At 36.7% G+C, this 26,870-nt stretch overlaps 1 protein-coding gene across 1 annotated transcript in view; it reads left to right on the top strand.

Moving 5' to 3' along the window:
• The window catches only part of TRPC4 (transient receptor potential cation channel subfamily C member 4), a 134,083-nt gene extending 119,735 nt beyond the window's left edge, over nucleotides 1-14,348 (top strand). The window contains exons 7-11 of the mRNA XM_059493776.1: nucleotides 727-922; nucleotides 2,561-2,755; nucleotides 10,825-10,866; nucleotides 12,633-12,722; nucleotides 13,012-14,348. Of these exons, the coding sequence (XP_059349759.1) occupies nucleotides 727-922; nucleotides 2,561-2,755; nucleotides 10,825-10,866; nucleotides 12,633-12,722; nucleotides 13,012-13,728 (1,240 nt within the window). The 3' untranslated portion in view covers nucleotides 13,729-14,348. The remainder of the gene's footprint in view (nucleotides 1-726; nucleotides 923-2,560; nucleotides 2,756-10,824; nucleotides 10,867-12,632; nucleotides 12,723-13,011) is intronic.
• The last annotated feature ends 12,522 nt before the right edge of the window (nucleotides 14,349-26,870 follow it).

Genomic DNA, 26,870 nt, shown 5'->3' with positions numbered 1-26,870 from the left:
GACACTACAGCGTAGCTGAACACAGAACAAAAAGAGAAAATTTTCGATGTATCTAGCTGCAGAGGATTATTTTTTAAAGTTCATCATTGTGACTAGCTTCCTAGATGTTGTACAAACTTCTCTAAGGGAATATAATTTGCTTTAGGTATAAAAACACAAATTTCTTTTGAGAGCAGCAGGATTTTTTTGTGTGTGTTTCCCTTCTTTATAAAACAAAACATATGCTAATGATAATAATGCCTTTCTAATTATTCAACTATTTTTATCTCAGTTGCTCTCAACAAATCAGAATTGCATAATATGAGGATAAGGATACCATACTTCTTTCAACATCCTGGCGAGACACAATAATTACTTTGACAATCATACTTGAATTATTTTGGATCCTTATTTTAGCCCTTATAGTTAAAGCAAAGGGTCAAAGTACTTCAAAAGAGGGTGTCCAACCTGACATCTCTGAAACTATATTTATCTCTCTGTAATTTGAACAAAATAGACTTTTGCTTGCAAGCTTATTTATAGACTGTATTGTATATCTAGAGGCCCACATTTGAAAGACTAGGCCATTGTTTCACTAGTTAGATATTCCCTCTATGTTGGCTATATTGTGATAAATGTCATTCATCTCAGTCAAGTCAAGAACTCTTGTGTGCTTTGGGAGAAATTGAACAACCTACCAAATGTGTAGTTATTGTACAGCTATTCTTTCTGGGTTTTGTTTTTCAGGTTATTTGAAACGCTGCAGTCATTATTCTGGTCTATATTTGGACTCATCAATCTCTATGTGACCAACGTGAAAGCGAGGCATGAATTCACTGAATTTGTTGGGGCCACCATGTTTGGTACCTATAATGTAATATCTCTGGTTGTTCTACTCAACATGCTAATAGCCATGATGAATAACTCTTACCAACTCATTGCTGTAAGTTGTTTCTTATTTTTAGATAATTTCTAATATATACCCTCTCTCTGTTCCTACATTCAATTTTTCTGGCAGTAAAACACTTCACAGACAGGACATTGGGACAAATATTGCAATTTGCTCTGATTCTTTTGCACTGTTCTGGAAGGACAAGAAACCGGACCCAAGCTGGACTGGTTAAAGTGAAATTTCCCCACAACACCAAATGGGGAAGAGATGAGGAAGCCAGCTCGTGGGTTGAGGAGGGTGTCCTGATGCTTCTGGCAAGTGACATGGGCTACAGCCCTGCCCAAGCTGCACTGTGCAGGACTTCTTAGAAAAAGACTGCCCAGGATTGTTCTGTTGCTGCTTCATTTTTAATACATTATATTTATTAGCATTTGAAAGACTGCTATTTTATTTTTTTATCTGACATGGATATTCAGTTAACAGAAATGGGGTGCCCGTGTTCCAAGGACACTAGCTATTCAAACTAAAGGTCATGTCTTCTCATTCAACTTCCTTTGAGAAAGCAGGACTTTCTTAGTCCTGCTTCCTCCTTCAATGAAAACTGTCTTTGTCATTACCAGAGCAATTGGCATAGTTTTATATCTAAAGTGTCTATTAAGGAGTCTTAGAGAAAAAAAACACTGATTCATCATATCATAATTCAAATATGATCATGCAGAAAGCAAACAAAAGAAAGCTTCACAGTCTTAAGATTATAAATATGCCTTTTTTTCCAATCTGGAAATTACAAGTGTTTCCACAAAAGAAAAACTGACCACCTGTGTTTGTATAACTCTAGTTGTCAGAGTCTAGTGAACCAGATCACAGCATAGTACTACTCACCAAAACTTAGTGCTTACTTTTCTTCCTACAAGTTGTAAATTGTTGCTTTTGTTACTGTATGACCAGGACTATACCTGTAGCTGAGGTTCTTGGCTATCCAAATCTAACATTAGTGATCTAAACTTCTTGTTCAACTGCTAGGATTTAGACATCTTTCCATGGCCTTTAGCTTTCATTTTCCCAAAAATTTCAGGATTTTACAATGCTAGATAGGTTCCAAAAGAAATGAAATTTCAAATAGTTTAAAACCCACCCCCCCAACCTATTCCAAACATTGAATTCTGAAGTAGTAAGAAAAAGAAGATACTTGACTCAATAGTTTTAGTAGCCTCATGATTTGTTGGATAACCTATCTGTGAATTTTAGGGACTGGTAATTTCTAAGAAAATGCATGAGCCTTGCTGACCTGTTGCAGCAGCTGCAGAGCAGCATAATTAGACTGATCTATGCAGAATAATGGTGAGCTGCTATTACAACAAACTGCTTCTTCTAGAAATGTAGTATTTCTCTGCTTGTAATTACCTCTTCTGTTTTTTGAGAAACTTTCAATAATTTAACAGCTTGTAACAGGACAGAAGTGCTTATAAGTAGATACATACTTTACATATCGAACATCTTACTGAGGTAAAGTAGCTTAGCTTTACTTTGTGTTAAAGATGTACTGTCAAAAGATGGCAGTCTTTTAAAAAGACAGTTCATTAGGATTTCAAGGTTGTTCTAGCTTTAGTTTTTTCAGATTTTTAGGGGCTTATTTCACCTCCTTAATTACAGCAATATCTATGTCGATGATGTGTTTCTTGTGTGCAGGATCATGCAGACATTGAGTGGAAGTTTGCTCGAACAAAACTCTGGATGAGTTACTTTGAAGAAGGAGGAACTCTGCCCACTCCTTTTAATGTCATACCAAGCCCAAAGTCTTTGTGGTATCTGATCAAATGGTTATGGAGACACCTTTGCAAGAAAAAAATTAGAAGAAAGCCTGAAAGTTTTGGAACAATAGGGGTAAGTTGTGTGGTTTACTCTGCCTGTAGTCCTCCTCTTTGCTATATAGATGACTTTTTCTCAGCTTTACAGTGTGTCTGACCTGTCAAGTATTATGCATATGATTTAGACAATTATTCTAGCAGAGAATGTTAACTTTTTACATGCATGTCAATGTATTTGAAGAGAAAGTATCATCATATCCCTGTACAATAAATTATGAACCATGACTGTGCTTCATCTACAGATAGTTCAAGAAAGTTTAAGAGCAATAAAAAATACAACAGATCAAATGTGTACACTTGTCTGTCAGTGTCAGAATTGTTGGTTGCTAATCCCTAGCTCAAGTTTCACAGTTCAGGGATAATTGAATACCATGAACCAGAGATTCATGTATGAAGTATTCATCATGGGATATTCTCTGTCTCTCTGTCTCTCTACAGGGAATGAAATGAGTTTGCCATAAAATTATTACCAAAAGCTGTTCCCATTAAAAAAAAAAATTCAAAGGTGACAGCATTTATTTGGACTTGTTTTCTTGAATTTAAAGGTAGAGCTATTTCAGAATCCCATTCTGAAATCATACCATATTCTGATACTGCTGATTAGCAGTGACATTTCTAGGGGAAAAAAAAAAAGAGGGGAAAAGACACACAAGGCGACCAAGAATAGTTCTGCACCTGGATTCAGCAGATGCCTGTGTAATATCTCAGCTACTTACTTTCTCTGGTAGATGCAGTTGGTAAAGCAGATTTGAACTTTTCCCCCTTAACTTCATCTACTTGAGATACCTCAGTCAGTGATACACTTTTTCCATAATGTCAGTGCAAATATTCAGGCAACATCCTAACCCACCAACAGCTAATTCTCTCTAGTTATGTTTCTTCATTTCCCATGAGCAAGTCAGTAACTAGGCTGAATTTAGCCAGCTCCAGCATGAAGAATACTGTTTGAGATAAGATGTGGATAATGGCATTTTCTTTATACCATAGTGATTTGATGAATATCAATGTTTCAAGTCTGTCAGAACTCAGCCAAGCATTAAGAGGGAGACAAATGTGGGTAAGGGGGAAAAGAAAGGGGTATGGTCTTGTGCTATTGATTCTTATAAAAAAAATTCCATCCATTTCAAAGAAGTCAGGGGGCATGATACAATTATTTGATGGACTGTTTCTATATCAACCATTTCTTTTTATTTCTTCCCTATTTCTTGGTAAGTGAATAATAAGTTTTTCCTACCTATTCTGCTGTCATATCCTGAAATGCAGTTTAATCTCTAGAAGTACTTGGAGGAACAAGTTCACATGCATGTACAGATATATGGTAAAGAGGAAAAGTGACATATAAAACTAATTCACAATTACTATGCTGATAAATTGATTTCATCCTCTTTGTAGAAAGCTTCAAATAAGGCTTATTGCAATATACTGATATTGTTGGCCAGTATCTAAATTGTGAAAGCAAAACTGTTTCATTTTGATGTCATACTAGTACATATAGGAAAGAAACAGACAGGAAAAAAAACCAACAAACATGAGGGTGATATTGAATCAAACCAGTAATGGATGACAAGAAGCACACTGAAAAAAAATTTTAAGAAAGACTAACAATGATTCATATAGAAATTTTAAAGAGAACATTAACTAGCATGAATGGTGAATAATCTTAAGAGTAAAACATCTCTGTGTAATATAGGAAGTGAAAAAAGTAAATGCAGAGACCAACAGAAGGAGAAATTATGAGATGTTGTTAGAAAGAAAAAGTCAAGAGAGAGAGTGATGTACTTATGTGTGTGGGAGAGTGGGCAATGCTTCTAGGCATTTGTTAAACATTTGGTAGGGATGATTAGCTAGTGTAAACTGAGAGAATGATATTAAAATTAATGGTATGATGCCAGTGTATAGCAGAGGGTTGCTTAACACAATATTTCTGTTCAACTGAGACAGAGACAGAAAAACCTTATACAGCCCAGCTAAACTTTCAGGACAATATTTCTTGTCAGACCTTCCATCTGGGATAAGGAATTTTTTTTTTCTTACCCACTCAAACTGCAGATTTGGGAGTAAGCTCATTCCTGGACAAGTGGAATAATAAAGATACAGGGTGCTCCCAACTCTATGCTGAATGGCATGATGAGGAAGAGGATTCAGAAAGATCATGTCTACTTCCTGCACCTACCTCCTGCTAGGGTACATAAATACCACCTTCAAGAAACCCACATCTTAGATTTGGGAAAATTGCTACTGCAAAGGGTCAAAGGATAGGGAGTCTATGCACCAAGCTACTTGAGAATTTTTCCAAATATTTGGAAAAATATATTTCCAAAATACACATTTCCAAAGAATTTTCTTTTTGTTTTTTTTTTGTTTAAAATCCCCCAAAATCTCTAAACATCAGAGCTTTTAATTAATATATTTCAGTTTCAAATAAGCTTTTGTTGGGAAAGACTTTTCAGCTTCAGGATGAAATTTCTGTTTGAAGAAAGGAGCAGGTGCCATTTAAAACAAATATCTTGGACTGAGGAGACCCAGATTTACTTCTGTTCTCCAGTGGATATCTAATTATTTACCCCAAGCATAAAAGCTATGACAACAGAAATTTCCTTCTCAAGATCTTTAAGATACCGCAGGGGCTAAGGTGCACTCTTGTGAGAAGAGAAGGAACTGAACCAAGCTTCCTCATGATTTGAATGTGAACCACTAATTACTGATCTGTTTGGGATGGAGGACATCCATGAGGGAGAGATGTGGGACATTTTTAGTTGATTCCTGTATTTTTTTTTAATTATTTGAAAGTGGAATCCCTAAAGCGTGTGGGACAGTAGGGCCATATACATCACTGGTTTCCCCTGCAGAATAGATATTCTTAGTTGAATCTTAGATTCTTAGTTGAACTATTCTTAGCTGGAATTAGAGCTGAAACCCCTCTGAAGCAGAGAGCTTCCCAGCAGAGCCATCATGGCAACCACACTTCCAGCTCCCTGAAAAAAGTGAGTGCCTGTGGCTGACCAGGCAGATTCAGTCCACCATATGGGCATCTCATAAAACTACAAAGTTTTTCAGCTAATTCCTCAGCGTAACACAAGCCCCATTAGTTTTATGTAAATTTGGAACATTTTGCAATTTCCAGACCCAGTTAGTCACCCAAGCTCCAAAATGGAGTATGATATATGCATATGTACTCTGTGCTCTTATTTCCACATTGGATAGGTGCAAACCACCAGATAGGTGCTGTTAACTGGACATCCTCCAAGAGGTCAAATAATCCGTCAACAAATGCGCACACTACAGGGATCTCATCGTTTGTCCTGAGGGAGAGCACTTCTTTCTGGTTCTGACAAACTTCCCATACCCACAGCTCAGCCTTGATTTCCTAGAACTTTTTCAATTGTCCCAACAAGCTACAACACAAAGTAAATTTAGGACCTCTATGCCCTTTCAACCAAAAGTTAATTAAGAGTTTTCTTTGCCTCTTGTTCAGGGATCTCAGAGGACTTCAGCTCAGTTGTATCTGCTCTGTAATAACTTTGGCCTCTGAGCTACAGAGATCTATTCCTTTCACTGAGTCCTGCATTATAAATTCTGTCTCCTTCTCTACAACCAAGTTTGGAAGAGTAAAAAAATGCTATAATATGATTTTCTTATATTTGCTATATGGATGGATGGATGCCACATTGTCTGTAAGGCAGAGCTCAGATTTCAAAACATTCTGTTCTGAAATCTCTAAATGTTAACTTTCCTATTAGGAAGCACTAATCAGCAGTGACGTGCTATGGTGTTTTCCAGTAGAAAAAGCAATAATGTGCATCCAAAGAGTGAGTCAGTGCTAGATTATACAAAATAGATAATAGACAGAAAGGAGCTGGCAAGGATTATGCATGATCTCTGCAAAAAGTCCTCAATAACAAAAAGCCAGGAATCATGAACTAGGACTGAGTCAAGGATCAAATTAAATGTATCAAGAATCCACTGTAAAACTTATATATGTTTACAGTTGAGAGTTCAGTATATGCAGGCAGAATGTGTAAAGAAAGGGTTGAGGGTCAGGAGAGTTTACAGCTCACATTGTAGTGAAATAATTTATCTGGCCCATAGGAAGAAGAGAAATGCCACTAAAAATAAGCAGGACATGGTTGCTTGGGAGGATCATCTACATTGCTGTTTATAATATAACTATCATGGGCAAGAATACGGTCTGTGGCATTGTGAGGTGCCTCTGAAAAAAAGGCAATTAATTTGCTTTTCCTTGGATGTCAGTTCTGTGGTTCTTCTGTCCTTTGTTGCAGAGGGACAGCTGAAGCAGTGGGTGGTGAAGTCAGGGGGAGGTTTTTCAAGGGAGAGGCTTTTTCTCCAAAGCAGCACGGTGCCCAGCCATGCTGATGGCAGCTTCTCTAGCCACAGCTTCAGCCAAAGGAAGGCCAGGAAGGTACATGGGATTTACTGATATTTCAGCTCCACTGTGAATCCAACAGAGCTCCTCTACCACTCAGAGTTCAGCACATATTTTTTATTCTATCATTTTGACATATCCCAGGTATGCAGCATTTTCTTCAGCTATTATCAGGTATCTCCTACACTTAAAATTCTGAAATAAGTGCATGCTTGTGTGCTGCTTTTCACATATATCTGTATCATCTATATCTGTATCAGTTCTATTAATTTTGTTAACTTACCTTTGCAAAAGCCAGATTGGTAATATAATTCTATTAATTAGGCTGAGGTTTTCCTGATTGCACAAGGCTTATGGCTTATGGCTGATGCTGTTGGCCATCTGTATATCAGGAAAAAAAGATATATGGGAAAAGAAATCCTAGTCCCACCAGAACAAACAGTACTGTTTCCTCAAATTACATTCTACTTTACATCTGATCAGTCACCAAAAAGTGTTTCATCTATAATTTTAAGTATTTCAGAAGTGAAAATTGAGAGGATTGCCAGAGATAGCTTCAGTAATTTTTTTTTTGCATCTGATGTTTAGATAAACAGTTGCCTCTTTTCTAGCTATACAGAATTTTATGCCATTTTCTGAGCAACCTACACAATTTTATTATCATTTGTCACAGAAAATCTCCTTTTCCCTTCTCCTATTCTTTTTTCACCTAGTGGAAAATGATGCTATTTCTAAGTCAGTGTAAGCATTTTGTATTTTCTCTGTAATGTCTGTTATTGAAAGTTGAGCAAAGAAATAATGCCTTCCATCTGGTGTGGAAATCAATAATCTGGAGTGTTCCTTGTATAGCCAAGAATCATTTCATGGAGAATCTTCTCTGTCAACACAGATAAGTTCTAATCCTTTAAAGGTGATGCTTCTAGTCAAGATGAGGAATATATCCCACAGCTTCAGACAATATTTCCATTTTCTTTGTCACTTAGCAGTTTAAGGTCAAGTGCAGGCATTGGATTTGTATTCCTGCATTGTAAAATATATTTTAATGAAACACATCAAAATAAGTAACACAATTTTATTAAATTTTTGTCTGCTAAAGAGATCTTTTTTTCCAAACAGTGTAAATTGCTAGCAATGGCATAAACAGGAGGATCAGAATAATTAACACTACTAGTGGAGCTACTATTAAAGCTTCCTAAAGGATATTAGTGCCCCCTTTTGGAAAGTGACAACAGCATCCCCTTCAATTTCATTGTTGTATTCAACATGCATAATTATGTTTCCCAGCCTGTTACTATTTTTAGTAAAATTAAGCTTTCATCCTTTTGCCAGTCATAATTTTCAACTTCTTCATGCACACTGAACAATGGTTACTTGAAACAAATTTTGAACCATAAATTAGACTATAACTGAGTAGAGAAAAGCAGGCCAGCTGAGAACTAAATAAGTACAATATAAATGTTAATGACATTTTATTTCTAGTGAATAGACTGGTTTTCAGATGTGTTTAGGCAAAGATTCATTCTACTTTCAAAAGGAAGCAAAAGATGATTAGGAACTGGAGATGGAACCTAAACATTTAAATGAGAGATAGAGAAACGTTTGCTGATAATAAATTTGATAGGTTATGTGTAATTCCCTGTGGAGGAGGTTTGTAGATGTGCATGCAAACACACAATTAAATTAATTTTCTTTCAGCTTCTTGGTGGTATGGATTGAAAACAATTAAGTGCAGTAGAACTGTTCTGACACATTATTACATAAATTTTTTCACATAGTTATCCCAAATTGTACTTGTTGGCATTACATTAAGGGGGAAAACAACAGCCTCTGTTTCTGGGAGTTTCCAATTTGGCTGCAAAAAAAGGATAAATGGTATCTAGATAGCTTTTGTAACAGATACAGAATTGAACCTATGCATTTATTTCACATTTCACTGTAAAATACAGCAGAATAGACAGCAGCTGTAGGAAGTATTGTGCAAGAAAAGAATCAGCATTTTTTATTTAGGAGTTATTCACTTTACCTGAAGTGTGTTTCAATTACACCCTAAATTGTTTTTCCTTTCACCTGTGAGTCAGATCTGTTGTTGAGAGCTCTCTTAGCCATGGACTCCCTTAGTGCTCTCTCAGCAGAATGAAACATCTCCATCGTGTGGCCAACTGCAAGAAAGCTGAATTTATTTTTTTTTTTCCTAAAAACCGGCTAAGTTCGGGTGTTGTGAGGGTATGAGCCTTCCCACGGCTGCAGTGTCCCCTCTGGCCCTGGTGATGGACAAGCTCGCCCATCCCTCCATCCTTAATCACAAGGAATATCCATTTTCTCGTTTACAAGGCGTAGATGGAGAAACACAATCTGGAAAAATACTGAAGAAAGCATTTTCATGTACAAAGCCCTACCCCACAGAGGCTCTTCAGACTGGTTAGGAAATAATGATTTTTCCCCTTTCTATTAGTTTTTGCTAGCCCAGCCACGAAGCCACTGCATCTCTCAAATTAATTGCAAACAAGAAATCAACCCTGAAGTGTAAACTGACTCCAAGTACAGGGAGAAGGTTCATCATTTCTTTCAGTAAAAAAACCATAAAGATTAAATAACTTGCTGTGCCTGCCTTACTATGCAACTGAAGTCAATTTTAACAAGTCCCTTGGATGTCCTTTCCCCCTGCTTTAAGCTTCTGTCAAGTGTTCTGTTTTGTAGAGATACAATCAGTGGTCAGACACATTATTTCTTTGTCAGTTGCAGATATGAGAGTCTACATTAAAGCTGTGTTTCTTTCACCAGTTAGGAATAATTATTGTAGAGGATGGGGATATGTTACTCATTATGCAATTGAGGACAAAAGGAAGTCAAGGGAATAAATAAATCCGGCCTTTTTTCCTCGTCTTTTTCTGGGCAGCCCTTTGATATGGCAGTTTAATTTAATTCACCTGCTTGAAACCTGGGCGATTTTTTCATCTTACCACACTTCTTTTTGCTGCTCCTCTTCAGAGTTACTGTCCTTTTACCCTCCCTCCTTATCAACACCATACTGTGTTGAAAGCTGTTTCTTTCTTCCATACAGCTCTCTATCACTAAGTGGTTTTAACAGAGAACTGAGGGGGAGCTTTTCTCATTAACACAGTTTTATAGTGCAGGTTTTGATTAGCTTTACCTTAAATGAGACATTAGGAGCCATAGCAAGTGCCTTGCTTACACAATGACTTTACAATCCCACCATGTTGATGATTTTCCATGCAGAATTTCCCTTCTGTAACTCATGTCCATTGACTCCCATTCTTTCACTGTGTACCTCCAAGAAAAATCTAACTTGACTTGAGTCAAGCTTCTTTCAATTCAGTAAAATATGTTTCAGTCTGTACAAGTGAGTGACATGATCCATTGTTCCACTTCCTTCTCAGATCATTGGCCTTGGGACTCTGCAACCTGTGACCTGGCTGCCCCATCACATCCATGCTGATGCAGGAATAAAAGCATTTTGACAAAAATGTAGAAAATCAACTTTGCCTTCCCCACAGCAGCCTTCCCCTTTCTATAAAGCAAATTATAGGCTTTGTTGAAATACTGTCATTTTTCAACAGATTTTGAACCTCTTCTCTCAGCTTGCTAGATACTGTATAATGCACAGGCCTGCTGTTTTCTATGCTTAAATATTTTACTTCCCCACAGAGATTAATATCTTTTTATTCTTTTCTATTTTTCAGAGACGTGCAGCTGACAATTTGCGGAGACATCATCAATACCAGGTACAGGCCTATGTTTATTCTTTGGGCAATTGTTTTTCTGTGACTTCAGAATGTCTGCATGAGGAAAGAAAAATATGGAAGAGTTTCATGAGAAAGTGGAAAAGGAAAATAAATGGGAAAAACCATAAAAATCTGCACTTATTTCCTCTTCAACGAACAAGCTTAGTATTTTTGATGTTCAAACAAAAGAATTTCAGAATACAATTATCTTCTTTTTGGAGCTAAAGGATATTTTCTGGAGCAGTAACATGCTATCCAGGATTTTGCCCAGTCTAACATGGATTGCCTTTAAAAAAAGCAAACTCCTGCCTGCCAAGAATCATCAGGACCATATGTACAGTGAACTGACATGCTCCATCAGAACCTGCTCTTCATCTCTCCAGCTTTAATGCCGTATTAATAACTTCCTTAATAACCCCTCTGCCTAGATCCCCTGTATGTAAGCAATTATTTTTCATCCTTCTTTCTTCAGTTTCTACTTTTTTTAGATTATTATTTCACAATGAATAATTTTCATCTTTACTTTGAGTTTTTGTTGTGTAAAAGTTTAACAAGGTGTGAGCTGTAGGCTTGGTAGTTAATGAATCCCATATGGGAAATAACTAGGTAAGCTGTGACTTTTCCAACCTGAGGAAGAGGAAGCTGTGGGAAGTACAACAGGGATCTATAGAATCATGAGGAAGGTGAGCACAGAGCAGCAGTTTGCCTTTTATCTGTAAACTCAATACCACACATGTACTACACTGAATAAGTGAGGCTGTATAGAAGGCCTTTTGAGGGAAGTGATTTTTCTCCTCCAGCTCTCCGTTGTGGGACTGTATCCAGAGCAGCATGTCATGGCTGGGCCCCTACTACAAGAGAGATGCTGACAAACTGGAAGGGATCCAGCAAGGGGGCACCAATGGTTAGAGGACTGTCGTATAAGCAGCTCAGATTTCAGCCTGCAGTGAGGTAGGGGAAATATAACTCCTGCCTTAAATATCATAGTGGGTGGTTAGAGAGAAGGAGCCAGATTTTTCTTCGAGGTACAGTGCAAAAGACAAAATGGACACAAGCTGAAGGAAGGGTAATTCTGTATGGTAAGGAGAATTGTCTTCACAGTGAGGGTAGTAAAGAACTGGAAAATGTTGCTCAGGGAGGCTGCAGTATCTCCACCCATGGAGATATTCAGCACTTGACTGGGCATGGCCCTGAGATGACTCAGACAGCCTCCAGGTATCTATTTCAACCTAAATAATTTCTAGAATTCTTAGAAAACAACAATGGAAGCTACCAGACCGAAGGTTAAAAAAAAAAACCCAAAATAGAATCTTACTCCCTACTGTGGGAGAGGATTTTTGGGAGAGGATTTTTGAATGCTGAAAGTTTACATTAGTTCAAAATGCATAAGAAAGCCTGTCACAGCCAATTAAACCTAGAACTATAATTTTTGTTCAGAGAGTCACTGTGTCTCACAGCACAGGAGGCTTGAGAGAGAATAGCTGGAAATAAAGTTGTACAACCACACCAGACTTGCTCTCCTCATGAGGCATCGCTCGCTGCCAGGCTGGATGTTACTGGCAGGAAACATACCTTGGGTCAAACCCAATATATCCCTTCTCAGGATAATAAGCATTAGTATTTTCCATCAAATAGCAAAACAAATTTGCAAACAGGTTTGTATAGTTTTTGTCATGTTCCTAAAGCATGGAAAAGCCCAAGCAGAGCCTGAGTGTATATTTACTAACTAATACGAAGAAAGCTAATACAATGCTTTGCATTTTTAGGAAGTTATGAGAAATCTGGTTAAAAGATATGTTGCAGCAATGATAAGAGATGCCAAAACTGAGGAAGGATTGACAGAGGAAAATTTTAAGGTATGTGTTTATTTTTATCTTTATAGGTGTTTTAGTAACTTAGTAAGATATTTTAAAACTGTGAAGCATATTTCTTACACTCAGTTATTCAGGTAGCATATAACTTGCTTCCTAGAGCAAGATCTTCAGCCTTGAAGATGCCAGGTATCCCAACATTGAGAGAGTAAAGTTTATTACTGACCCAAACATAAGCCCTTTTTTCCCCCTTTTTTTTTTCTCTTTTTATTTCAAAAGAAAAGTCAAATTAGCTTTGATGTTCTGACATTTCATCTTTTTCCCTAACTTTTAGGAGTTAAAACAAGATATTTCCAGCTTTCGCTTTGAAGTCCTGGGTTTATTAAAAGGAAGCAAGCTGTCTAATTTGCAGACTGGGAAGATGAGCAAAGACACTGCCTCTCTGTCAGAAAATGAAGAAAATGGTGAGAGTGAAGGAAACAAGAAAGGGAAGAAGAAACCCTTCAGCCTTTTTGACATAACAACGATGATTCACACACGGTCAGCCAATATCGCCTCTGAAGGACATAGTGTAAGCAATGGCTCAGCAATGATGGTGTCAGAGTCCACTCAGGAGAAACAAAAGCGTGTGAATTTTGTAACAGACATAAAAAATTTCGGGTTGTTTCACAGACGATCAAAAACAAACTCTGTGGAGCAGAGTAAAAATAAAATATACACAGTTTCTGAAGAAGTTTCCCGCCAACAGGCAGAAGAACAATGTGAGAAAACTGATGAACTGGAAGAGGGAGAATTGATCATGAACTGTGAATTAAACTTCCGAAATCCTGGCAAAAAATGTGTGTTAGCTGAGTCACAAAATACCAGTGAGTCTTTGGATTCACACGAAGAGGGGAGTATTTGTCCTTCAGAAACAGAGAAAATGGAGTTACAGAGCTCAGAACCTGCCACTCCACAGGATCAGCTGGGCAAGGCTTTGGACATTAGCATTGACTCTGATGGGAAACAGGAAACAATTGTTCAGGGGGACTATGTGATAACAAGGTTGTGATGCTTACAGGAGGAAGCATTTACAAATATATATATTTTGCATAGTGCTTTTGGGGGGGAATGTTTTAAGAACTATATTAGCTAATGCAGAATTACACTTTATAGTACTCAAGTGTGGCACATAATCTTGTAACATAGTAGTCAAGAGAAAGAAAATATGAGGACCTTCTGTTTTGTAGCCTGCTTTAGCTTTCACGATTTGTTTTACATTTTTTAATAAATGGAAGCATCTTGTATTCTTGTACTGTTGCAATAACCCACAGAAACTTTTTAGCTATCTTTTTCAATTACAACAAATGGAATTTCTCTCATATGATAGTTGACTCCTATGATAAATATTTTTCTATGCAAATAAAAAGTAGCTTAAGAGACTTGTAAGCTTTTATTTAACTTTGTAGGTTCTTAAAAGATTCTGTGCACCATAATAATCATATGTGGCTCCTGCCAGCATAATTCATGTCAAGCTATTAGAATCATTTGTTTAAATTGCTAGAAACTTGTGTCAAAATCTATACAGAATCAGAAGATAAATTATATTCTTTTATTTATTGAAGGAATATGAATACCTGTAAATTATGAAAAATAGGTCTATTTGATTATTTAATTACAACTTTTCCCTCACAGCAAGAGGAGTGTGACTGTCCTGATTCCGTTGTTAGAAATGCATTTGCAAGTTTTGAAGACTGTAGAAATGTTTCTTAGAGGAAAAGAAATATCTGTGGCCTACTAAAAACTGATGATGGATTACTCCCCAAGAAGCTTTTATCACCACAGCTACTGCTTCTTCAACCATCTATTTTTCCTCATGTGGACAACCTATGCACTTTAATATTCAGCTGCTTATTAGCTTCTGCCTTTACAACACACTTGGATTTGATAAGGGAAAGATACTTCAGGAATAAAAATGCATACAGTGATTCCCCTGAGTACTTGAATAAATATGGCAATTTGTTGAGAAGTTTTAGAAGGCATGCCTTAAGGGAGTTTCTTTGGCAATTTTACAGTTTGGGGGAACCTGATTGGGTGTTTTATAATAGATACTAAATGTATAAAGAAAACCTAATCGTATTTTTCATAACTGATGAGTGACTCACTGTCTTAGTTAAAACCAGTATTTTTAAAATTAAACATTGTGGGGTTTTTTAATCATTGGCTGGTGTTCTACATTATTAAAAATGTCATTTTACAACTGGCATAACACTAACCACCCCTAGCTTTCAACACCATTCTTTCCCCCACAGAATATACTACAGAAGTGTTGTTATTTCATTCTTAACTTCCTCAGCCCTGCCATCGTTGATTCTGTAATTCATACTGGGATGTATTAGGGAACTTCCAGATGCATAGAGTGAATTTACATTTCTGATGGAATCTATCCCATGTAAGCCATGTCATTCTGGATCTAAATTGTCCTGGTACTGAATTGTGTCTTACAAATCCAGGCAAACCCCTCTCATCTCTATACTTCAAGGTGAGTTTTCCAGCTCTACCTTACACATGTGCTACTCTCTCTGATTTCACATACTGAAAGCTTCCTTCATCCACACCTGTTTGTGTCATGGCAGATACAGTTAAACCAAAATGGAAAATATGAGTCATAATTGGAAAATAGTTTGTATAGCTTTGCAGGAATGTGTTCAAATCATATTTGTTTGGTTAGTTTCCATCTTGGCCTCTTGACTGCTCTGTAGACCCTCTCTCCTTCACGTCTCTCTCCTTGTCCACCTTTAGATTGTAAGCTCCTTGGGGCAGAGCCTGCAGCTTTTCTGTCTGGAAAGCACCTGAATTATTACAAGTATAAAAAGAAATAAATAATAATAATAATGGTGGAATACCCTCATATCATTTGTATTAGGTTAACTTTTTAGAGGGTTCTTTTTTGTACTGTAACATTTTTGCCAAAGATGCCAAAAGGCAAATGTGTCACATCGTCACAAAATTTTCTACATGCCAGTTAACAGTCCTTCCCCACTACTGCATTCAATTTTTCATTCTTCATCATGGTTTGTAATGCCTTTGAGTCCTAAGCTTACTCCCTTTACACTAGCCAAATTCAAAACAGACAGTGCTTACTCAAAAGAGCTTTCAACACATTCCAGCCACATGGTTTCACTCCAGACCGAAAGCGCCTGAGCACGGTATTTGCATTGCAAACGTCACCATTATCAGAACAATTTAACTACAACAGGTCTAAGAGTTGTGCCTATTATTCTGGCATCATAAGAGCCTGTTTCAGCTGTGCCTAAAGTTCCCAACACAGTAAAGTGAAATATCAGCCCACACCATCACATCATGACCCCACTGTGCTGGGCATCAGTCTAAGCCAGGGATACATGACAGAGCAGCAGAGACAGTGCAGGTGGGCAGGATACTAAACCACAGGGACACAATTTATTGCATAGCAAGAGGCTATTGCTGCCTTCATTTTTTCTTACATCCAAATACTGAGACATCAGTCTAATAAATAAAGCATACTTAAAATCAACATTTGCTCTATTTTTATGTTATTCTTAGGCATTGAAGCTTGACAGTAATAAGGACCTGATGTAATTAGGATCTGATGGAACTTATAAGTAATTCCAAATAAACACCTCATTCTGTGACAACAGATGAGCCCAAAATATATCCAAAACTGAAATGGTGATGGACTTTTACTGCTTTGCAGGCAGCCAAAAAAAAACCACTTTCTCACTGGATGCCTCTGGGAGGACACCTGTGCCAAGAAAGATCAAGATATGCACAGAGCAAAGCTCGTAATGCCACAGCAGAGGCATCATTAAGCTTTGCAAAGCTGAGCATATTTTCTCCCCCAAAAGAAAGTAATAAATAAAAAGTTCTACCCTACCTGTCCCTTCCTGCAGCTTCCATTAGCATCAATATAGGAGGAATACAAATGGACCAGGATATGAACCCCTATAAAACACAGTTTTTTGAAGCAGAACTTAAAATCATTAAATGTTTCATGCAGCTAGAAAACTAAGTACAAAAGGGTTTAATACCAGTATTAGGTTGCTTAAAATGTTGAGAAAACATTTTTAAATTTTTTATCTTTTTATTTTTGTAAGGACAAAACCTGACTGCCCTTTATTCTTCAGCTTTTTTTTTTTTATTCCTCATTTCTTCAGCTCCTGGAGAAACAGAGCACAGACAGCCCAGCAGGACTCTTCCACTTTGGCATAGCTGGACAGGAGGCAGCTTGAATACATTCAAGACAGTGCTTCACATTGATTCACAGTCAGAGGCCAGGTGCTGTATGCTTACCTTCAAGACAAAATTGCAAAAGCTCCTTCTGACTCTGCATGCTTCTGTGGCCCTCAAGGGCACTGCAGAAGTGAGAACATCAGAGGATTCAAACTATGGGGTCCTGTGGACCAGCTGCAGGCCACAGCTATATTTGTATGTGGTACAATATTACCAGAGACCAAGCCTCTGCCAGGAGTAACCACAGCTCTGCAGCTGGTTTTAATCTCGTTTTCTTCGTTCATAGATTGAGACCATTACATTGAGTGGTATGAGCTAAACATATCACACAGCACTTTCTTTTTGATAGATCAGGATTTAATGAGAACTTCTATGGCTTTCTCAATACAAGTTGTTTTTGTAAATAAATAGTACCTAGTTCCAGAAGAATGCATATCTATAGTTATAGCTGTTGGGAGCTGTAAAAGGTGAAATTTCTGGTATTTGGGTACTCAAAATTCTTCAAAAGTGTATTTGATGCAAGAACTTCTTCCTTAATGGCATCCTTTGACTGATGCTTGAGGGGGAAAATTTTTTCTTACCTTCCTCACAGGAATAAAGCATAGAAAAAAGACACAAAGAAATTATTATATATTCTTCTTAAATTCTATATGTATATTGCAAGCTATAACACTCCAATTGCTGTCAAAACCTCAGATGAATATTTCATTATATTCTGAGAAGCAGCATGAAAGAGAAAAGAAGCAAATCATGTCAAAATATTGTGAAGAGGCAATGAACTTTTGAATACAGTTCAAAATATTTAGTATCAAGTATTCTTTCGGTAATATAGCAGTACAAGTTGGATAACAACATAATCCATCTTCATTTTAAAGTCTCTTAAGAGATACCAAAAGCTTTACTGAATAGGGTAACCTCACAAAAATAATAATACTGGTAAATAGCAATAGTAAATAATAGTGCTGGTGATGATAGTAGTAGTGAATGCAGTAGTGTTAGTAAATGTGCATGTAACAATAGCAATACTATATATTTATCCCTGTGAAGATGGAACTCCCTACTCAAAGTTTGCCTGTTTCCCGTATCAGGCAACCATTTGATAACACGAGTAAACTGTCCTTGGGCACATCTGTCTTCCAACATAGTCACTCTAATCTCTGTTGAGAAAATCTTACTTTGTGTTTAAACTCTTCCCCTAGCTTAAGTTTTAATTATGGACCCTACATTCACTGCAGCATGGGCAGATTAAAGATCCTTTGAGACAGTTTATGGCTAAGTAGTTGGATATACTCCAAAATAAATTGCTGCAGTTAAGGATGAATTTCAATCCTCCAGATATGAAAAGAAGTTGAACTCATTGAACTACATCAAACCAAGTTCAGTAACCACTGCTTTAATACTTGATAAGTTGCTTTGTTTGCAGAAGTGTAAAGAATGAAACAGAGGTCATTTCTCATTAATATCAAAAGAGCAAAACCAGCTGCAACTTCAACCATCATGACTTTAGAGCCGTAAGAGAACTACATCATACAATTTCATCACAGGTCCCTCCAACATGTCATTCTCTTCCTAAATTAATCATATTCTCTGCCGTTGCTAAATATAGCTATGAAATGTTTATACGTATGAATAGTTTCAACTGTTCATATTTGTACTTTTGGGTAGCTGCTATCTTTTAATTATATATTTTTCTGACTACTGATGAGTTTGCTTTGACTGTACTCATCCCCCCTCAGCCCTAGGTTTCTTTGTCTGTAGTCTAAACCACATGCTATTTTCATTTCAATTAAACTTTCTGCTCTCTTTAATTGACTGTGACATTCACAACTGAGTGCTGTGCAGCAGTAGGTGTTGCACTGCTCGTTACTGCTGTGGCCTTTTCATTCTGGCCTTTAGCTCTTTGTAACCTACTATTTTTCTACCATGGTACCACATTGGTACACTCAAGGGCCAATGAAACTTTCCATTTCAGACACTTAATATCAGGAAAATTGCCTTTGATAGAGATTCTTGCCACTTTTTTACATTTAAAAGGGAGCTCTATGACTAGAAACCTGTTTCCAATAGCTGATAGTTGAAATGAACACAAGTTCAGCATGGTGCTTCTTCAGAATCTTTTCTCTCACTTTTCTTCTTTGACAATGCAGTTGAGGATGTCCTTGTTCAAAAGGAAGTCTCGTGATGGCAGCATCCTCAGTGTTGCATTCTAAGAGTATGAGAGCCGTGCTTGCAGTGGAGACAGAGGAAATGTTCAAGATGTAAAACAGGTGTTTCCAGAAAGGCTGGTTCCAGTCTGAAGATTACTAAGAGAACTTACAAAATATTCCACGACATGGAGTCAAGAGTTAATTCATAAGAGCTGGCATACTTTTATTCAATGGAACTGAAAAAGCAGGAATAGCCCCATCTATACTTGCTTTCTATGCTCAGCCTTTAAATTCACAATAAAATTATTCCATAAATGTTTAAACAGGCAATAAAAGTCCATGGTTAGTGAGCAAGATAAAATAATGTTCTAGGAATCCATGTGTTTTAATTTAACAGGCTAGTAAAAAGATTTTTTTTTTCTCCTGTAATAGCAAATCTTTGAGGATTGAAATACTGTATTCCTGAACTCCAGTCCCCATTAAAAAAAAAAACCAAACCAAAACCCTCCAACCCCAAACAAAAAAAACCAAAAACACTGAGATTTTCCTGTTTTAGAGATTCATGAGGTTTTGTAGTTAATTAGTACCCTAAGAACATCTGAAAGCATTGAGCTAACCTTTCATAAATATAATGGACAGCACTGACTGCTCCTTAAATGTGGCCAAGTGAGAATGTCAGCTGCAAAACAACTCATTCTGGTTAATGACTTATGCTTTTAGCATACAAAATGGAGTTTACAAGACAGGTGATGCATCATTTTCTGAAAGTGTCAACTTGTCTCATATACAATAAGCATTCAAAGATATTCAGAAAAACTCAGAAAGTCCAACACAGATGCTCATTAGTGCAATAATTTTTATCCCTTTTTCTTCTCCATATCTTCCATATCTAATACTATGTTTTTACAGAGAATGTGTAACTCCACTAATAAAAATGTCTTACATTTTCTGCTACCTATTTCTAAAAGCAGAAAGTAAGACCAAATACTGAAATGTCACCTTTGACCTTATGTCCATAGGATTAAAAGATAGTTTTATTTGGATTAATTACGTGTGGTACTCAGATATAATATTTTTCAGCCATATCCAAAATGAATGCAGCTAGAAAAGCATGGAAATATTCTTTCACTATGACTAATTTAACAGAATCCACTTCTACATCAAGAAGAAGAAGTAGAGAAAAGAAAATTGAAAGAGATATATTTGTATAAATATGTTACATTTAGAGAAGCGAATATCCACATTATTAATTCCCTTCACTTTTATTAAGTACAATTCGAGGGACATTTTTTTTCACCTTTTTTTTTTTTTAATTATACAGTTGCTTCTGTGGGTGCTTTATAAGACACCCAGAATTTTATTTATTAATTATTAAGAATTTCATTAACTGAGAGATGTAAATCAGGAGAGATTATGAGAGACCTCATCTGAGGCTGGTTCTACTGATGTTATTTTTACATGACTGTAACTTCCCAAGATCTAAAACTCTCTATTTCCCTGGTGAATTTATTGTCCTTGAATTGTGCAGCTCTGATCTGAAATCAGATCCACATGGAAGAAGCATGAGGACTTCAGCCACAGAGAAATGTGCTCTGCTGATTTTAAGAGTCTATAATAATGATTTGTTTACCCAGTCATAGATATGATATAGAGTCCTTGACAGTCATGTCTAAACAATAGTAACAATAACACAAAAAATATAATAGGACATAAATATAAAATACATGTAAGAAAGTATTTCAATAGTTAAGGCTGTCTAAAACAGAACAAACGCTTTTAGAGTTTGTTCTGTTTTAGAACCCAAAACATTGGTCTGAACACCCAGAGTTTTAGGAAGTCGAACTCTAACCCAAATCTGGCTCATATTTCCCCAGAGAAATAAATACTGAGAAAGTTTATTCATTAAGGACCATGTATGGTGGGGAAAGAGCACTTCATTTTGGAAGCTACTTCTTTCCTTGCTTGTTTGTTTGTTTTCTATTTCTGCAGAACATGAATAACTTCTTAAAACTTAAATATTCCCACACACTCACACACTGGAGCTGATGAAGAGAGAACCAGATGTATGATACTGAGCCAAGATTTACCCAGAATGTTCAAGAGAAGTAAGTGATGAAAGACCAAATAAAAGCAATTATAAACCTGAAACAAGATGCTAATACTGCAAAAGAAAAATTCTTCACAATAAACCAGAAAAGAAACAATTTCCATGGGAAATCTATTTCCCACATAAAGACAGTGTTAAATGCAATTTAAAGTATTTGCATTGGTCACCTGGAATTTTATTATTGATCTTCTGTGACATTGTCACCACTGCCAAGGGAGCATAACACTATTGACTTACCTGCTGATTCTGTCAAAATTACAGAATCACAGGAGGAACGAGGTTGGAAAAGACCTTTGAGATCATCAGGTCCAACCTATGGCCTAACTTAACACCTCCTAATCAACTAAACCATGGCACTGAGTGCTACGTTCAGTCTTTTTTTAAGCACATCTAGGGATGGTGACTCCAGCACCTCCCTGGCAGACAATTCCATTGCCCAGTCACGTCTTCAGTGAAGAAATTTGGTGAGTATTGCTGAAAAAAGCCAAAACCAACCAAACCCCAACATAAAATAAAAAACCCCACTAGCAGGAGGATGACTAACCCTGCCTGCATGAGCTGCTGCTGCAAAAAAAAGATGTGCCATGCCGTCAAAGACATGCCACATGCTTCCTACCCACTCCAGATCACCAAAACCTCTAGAGCCACCTTGTAATCCCAGCTCTGATGGCCATTGAGGCCCCTCCCTACACCCCAAAACCAGCCAATTTGGCAAGGCTTTGCCTATTCTCCGGTGCTTCATGTCATCCCACGCCATTTTAATGTTTTCACTTTTGTGCAGGATTTTTTGCACACGTTTAATTTGTTCACTTTCTTTGCCTGATTTTTCCTTTAATTTGGTTTCTTCATTTGGGCACTTCAGTAAGTAAAATTTTAGCAAGTTTCAGTCATTTTCACTACTCATAATTTACTCTCTGTACACTTGATTGTGGTCAAGCCACTTCTAAATTTTATGCCATTTTTGCACTTTCATTTTAATTGATAATACTTCCTTTCCAGACCGTATCTGAAAGTTTCATCTCTGTGTTCAAAATTTCATTTCCATGCCTGAAAGGAAATTCTTCATTTCCTGAAAGCAATAGAAATCCCAATGAGAATAAATGCAGAAAGGTTTGGTTCATTTCCTCGCACTTCATATCAGTCCATTTTCTTTTCTTGCTTTCACTTAATTTCAGGTTGCTTTTTTTTTACAATTTCATTAATTCACATTTATCCCTGTCACTTTCTTTAGATTTTCCCCTGATATTAGGGATTTAAAATAAATTATTTTGGCAAATTTTGGTCTGTTTTAGTACCCCTCATTCATCTAAGTACAGTTGGTTGTAGTCAGTGCATTTCAAATTTTATGGATTTTTTTTCAATTTCATGTTTGATTGACCATGTCTCCTTTCTGGAGTGTTTGTACAACTTTGTCCTCTGATTTCAATAAGGCTCAATTGGGCAGGCTTCAGTTGATATTCCTGCACTTCACGTCAACCCATTGGCTTTCCTTATTTTCACTTTGTATCAGATTTTTTTTTTCTGGAGAATTTTTTTTCTCTTTAAGAATTTCATTGCATCAAATTCTTCTCCTGTCTTTTCATTTCGTTCCCTGATTTGGGGATTTCAGTGTAGTAAATTTTGGTAAGCTTTGGTTCTTTTTTCAATGCACCTCATTTCATCGTGCTTACAGCCACTCCATTTCCAAATTTTCTTTTTTTATTATACATCCCTTCCAGAGTGTTTGTGAGACTTGCTTCTCCATTTTCAAGATTTCATTTCCTTTCATGGAAGGAAGTTCTTAATTTCACGAAAGGAGAGGAACTCTTTGCATGGGAAAATAAATAAAGAAATGTTTGAGAACTAAATATGCACCATATCTTGATTGATATATTTACTGAAACACATGGACCTGTTTTCTTTTTCATTTCATAAGCTATACAGCTCCAGGGCAGCAGCTGAAAAGATCCCTCATGAGAACCTCTGTACTGAGAAATTAAAATGAATCAAAATCTTATGGAGCAGAAAAACCCTTAAGATACCTTGCTATTTATCCAAACAAATCCACTCTTGCCTTCAAATGCAAATAATTAAAAGAAAGACTAAAACTTTTATCAGGAGAATCAGATTTTTCTTATGGTATCAAACAATTTTTTTAGGCAAGTAATACTACGAAAATTTTTGACAGTTCTCTATGAATGTTCAAGAAGAAAAAAGGATGCGCAATATATGCCAGCCTTTACCTTGCTGAACAGGTACTTAAGGCCTGGGGTTTGTCTGCTGCCAAACTTTGGAGCCAGCTGGAAATAGCTGTGATTGGCAGAAGGCAGCCCCTGGCTGCTCTGGCTCTGCCCAGCCTGCAGGTCCATAATCAGATGTCCACTGTTATTTGATCACTTCTGCCCAAGGATGCTCTTTCTGAAGATGAAGGGCAGCAATGTGCTGTGTAGGAGCTTGGTTCTCCAACACCCACTTCTATTAAACCTCCACCTGAACTATTAGCTGTGGAGGGGAGTTCTGCAGACAGGTATTGGACGTTGGAAGTGCCATTCAGTGTGAATTTCCAAGAACCAGACCAAAGTCAGAAGCTATTGTTGGTGGAACCTTCAGCAATGAGGAGTTTCCTAAGCTCAGTAGGCACATGGCCCCCAAGTACACACGGCTTCAGATGCTGTGTTGTGCTGTCTGCCACATATCTTATGTCTATACCCACTTCAAGACTTCAGGGACTTTTTCCCTCCAGCTTGGATGTTATCAGCCAGGACTTCAAGGCAAGTCTGAGTAAGGCATCAACATGAATGCGCAGTTGCTCTGCAATGGCAAAAACCTCACATGTAGTCACAGCTCTCATTAAATATTATCAGTAAGTTTAAAAGTCTGCTATCAGCTTTAAATACAATATGGAGTGATTATAATTCATTCTGAGAGCCTCATTCTCAATTGTATGCCTTTTTTCTTTACTCTGGAAGTCTTACAGGCATCCCTAAAGTGCATGTAGGTTTATTTCCTTGCCACTTCAGTGATCTTTATTCTGCCAGAGGGAGCTATGTGAAACAGAAGGAGGACTTAAGTGCCTTTTAGCAATGCTGTGACAAAGGTCAAAGCATTTGGAAGCACTGCTAAAAATGACAGAGTAAAGCATTATGCTTTTCAATATTAAACTCCATGCCTACACCATCTGTTAGAAAGAAAGATCAGTCTTAATATCCCCAGGGCTGTTCTCCCACTTTTTGCTTGTTATGCTCTTTAACTCCAGGATTTAATTACAGACGGGAGAATTATCATACCTAAATTAAAGTCTGTTTGAGCAGAACATAGGAAGAAACTCTAAATTAGTCTAGACACACTAGTACTAAAAAAGAAACCTTGGAACTGATAATTACTCATGCTAGAATTATCTAGTATTGCTCAAGCTGGAACTGGGGATTATTATTCACTGTGAAGTAACATAAGACATAATATTGACCAAGTATTGCTGCATATATCTTCTGTGACATGTTCATATCAAGGAATGATTGTGTCAAACATAGATGTTTGGAAAAAAGCAACATGCCTCAATTCCAAGGGGCAGGGGTGTACATGATGCATATCACATGTTCTCTTTGATTGAGGTAATCCTTATATTTTTCAGGCTTTATCAAGATCATATAGCTCAATAGAAAGATTTTCCTCTAAAATGGAAAAAAAAAAAAAGGCAAAAACACCCAAAAATTCAGTCTAAGATAACCTCTCTCCAAATTAGACATTTTTTCTGTGCTGTGTTCTTGACAAACATTATACCACTTGGACAAAGGTTTGACCCCATATCAGGGCATTCTGTATTCCATAAGTTCTCTTTCAGTCTCTCAAGGTGAAACTTTGGCCATGCATATTGTAGTCCTAATCCTTACTTTGAAATAGATCACCTTTTCAGAGAAGTTCTAGGGACAGGCTTTCAAAATAATTTAAAGATGCACAGAGTTGTAGCTGGAATTCTCCCCATGTGTGAGAATGCATCCTCTAATTTGCTCAATAACTTTATGAAATTTGTTACTCAGTGATCTATAAATGGGATGTCTGTTGAAAGTTAGTGGAATATGTTAATTTTTATTTTGTCCCTTATCAGTTTTAACTAGACTCATAAACTGATTTCTCTTTGTATTAGTAGAGTCTAAAAACCTTATCTTTTCCACATCATAAACACTAAGCAATGTTAGCAGTCTGAGTTTTATGCAGACTGTAGGCACTGGTTATTTGCTTGGATAGCCTCAGGATCATTCAGACACATAATATTTTAATTTCCTGATATTGATGCTCTACAGCACTCAGGAGCTATGAAGTGAGAAAAATTGCAGTACAGGTATTTAAGGAGCTGGCTGCCATGTGTCTAATAGTTTATTAGATATCATTTCATTAAAAAGCAGCACATTTAGTGAAGTTGAAATTTATTTAATGATCTGACAAATTGGTACCATCTGTAGCATGTAATTTATCGGTATAGTTTGTACTGCAAAATGTATAGATACAACCAACCACTCAAACAATCTAGTATAAATTTTTATGCATGATTGAAAAGGAAAATCCATTCCTAAAAAAAGAAAAAAGGTCTCTTTTTTTCTCCTTTTGCAATAATTATCTTCAGGGAAGAATACAGCATCCAAAATTTATTGTACAGTATTTGGGCTTATACTTTATTATTTTGCATGATATGAGAAATCATAAAACTTATCTTTTTCCAGATACAGAATAACCAAACAGTAATTCTGTTCATCTGCATAAGAAATCCAGTCATTTTATACACAGATCTTTCCGTGAGCTTTAATTAACCTGATTTTTAATTTGCTACACCTCTGATCTTCCAATGACATGGATGCTTCTTTTATTCCATGTTTTTTACTTCTAAAGCCAGTGTTACAGTCTAGCTCCTATTAATTGATCTTTAATGTGGCCAGAGCTCATTTGGTAGTGAAATGCTTGCTTGTAATAAATGCTGCCTGCTAAACAAGTGAGCTGTGTTACTGAAAGATGCATCAGACAAGGTCAGAATTTAACTATTGCCCTTTTTCTCTCCGGTTTATGTGTTAATGCCAGATCACACCAATGAGCTGTGTCATTTAATTATAATTTATAGTGTTCTACAAACACCACAAAATAAGTAAGACTCACTCAAAGTCATGTCCTTACAACACGAAAAGTGACCACTCAAGTGATTACTCTTGGTTCTTCACAATACATTCATGCCTTAACTATAGAAGTGAGGCTGATTTCAAAAGACAGATCTGTAATCAATAAGTTTATATTGTGGAGCTATGGACTGTTCATTGTAATTGTGGTAAAAAAACCATATTCCCTTATTTTGATTCAGCTTCATTCTGAATACAATTACCCCTCCCCTCAGTCACTAAGATAAATAAGTTGTTTCAAAAGTCACTGGATTGTATTACTATGGTAACTCACTGAACCAGTGAAATAATAATTGTGTATCTGACATTACACTTAAGTGTTTGATTTCCTCTCCAAAATAAGATACTGATATCCTTAATCTTTTTCTCAAACCTGTGCCCTTGTCAAAGAGAAAATCAATTTTCTCTAACCTTGCAGAATTAGATCTACTGATTTGTCGAGGGAGATTATATTCTGCATTATTTTATTTAACTAATTTTGCCTTGCAAGTCATGATCTTTAAACTGAACATTTATAATAAAAACTAGGGTAGGTGTCACTTCTTAT

The sequence above is a fragment of the Ammospiza nelsoni genome, chromosome 2, assembly GCF_027579445.1.
Source record: "Ammospiza nelsoni isolate bAmmNel1 chromosome 2, bAmmNel1.pri, whole genome shotgun sequence".
NCBI lineage: Eukaryota > Metazoa > Chordata > Aves > Passeriformes > Passerellidae > Ammospiza > Ammospiza nelsoni.
This window is presented reverse-complemented; position numbering and strand designations above follow the sequence as displayed.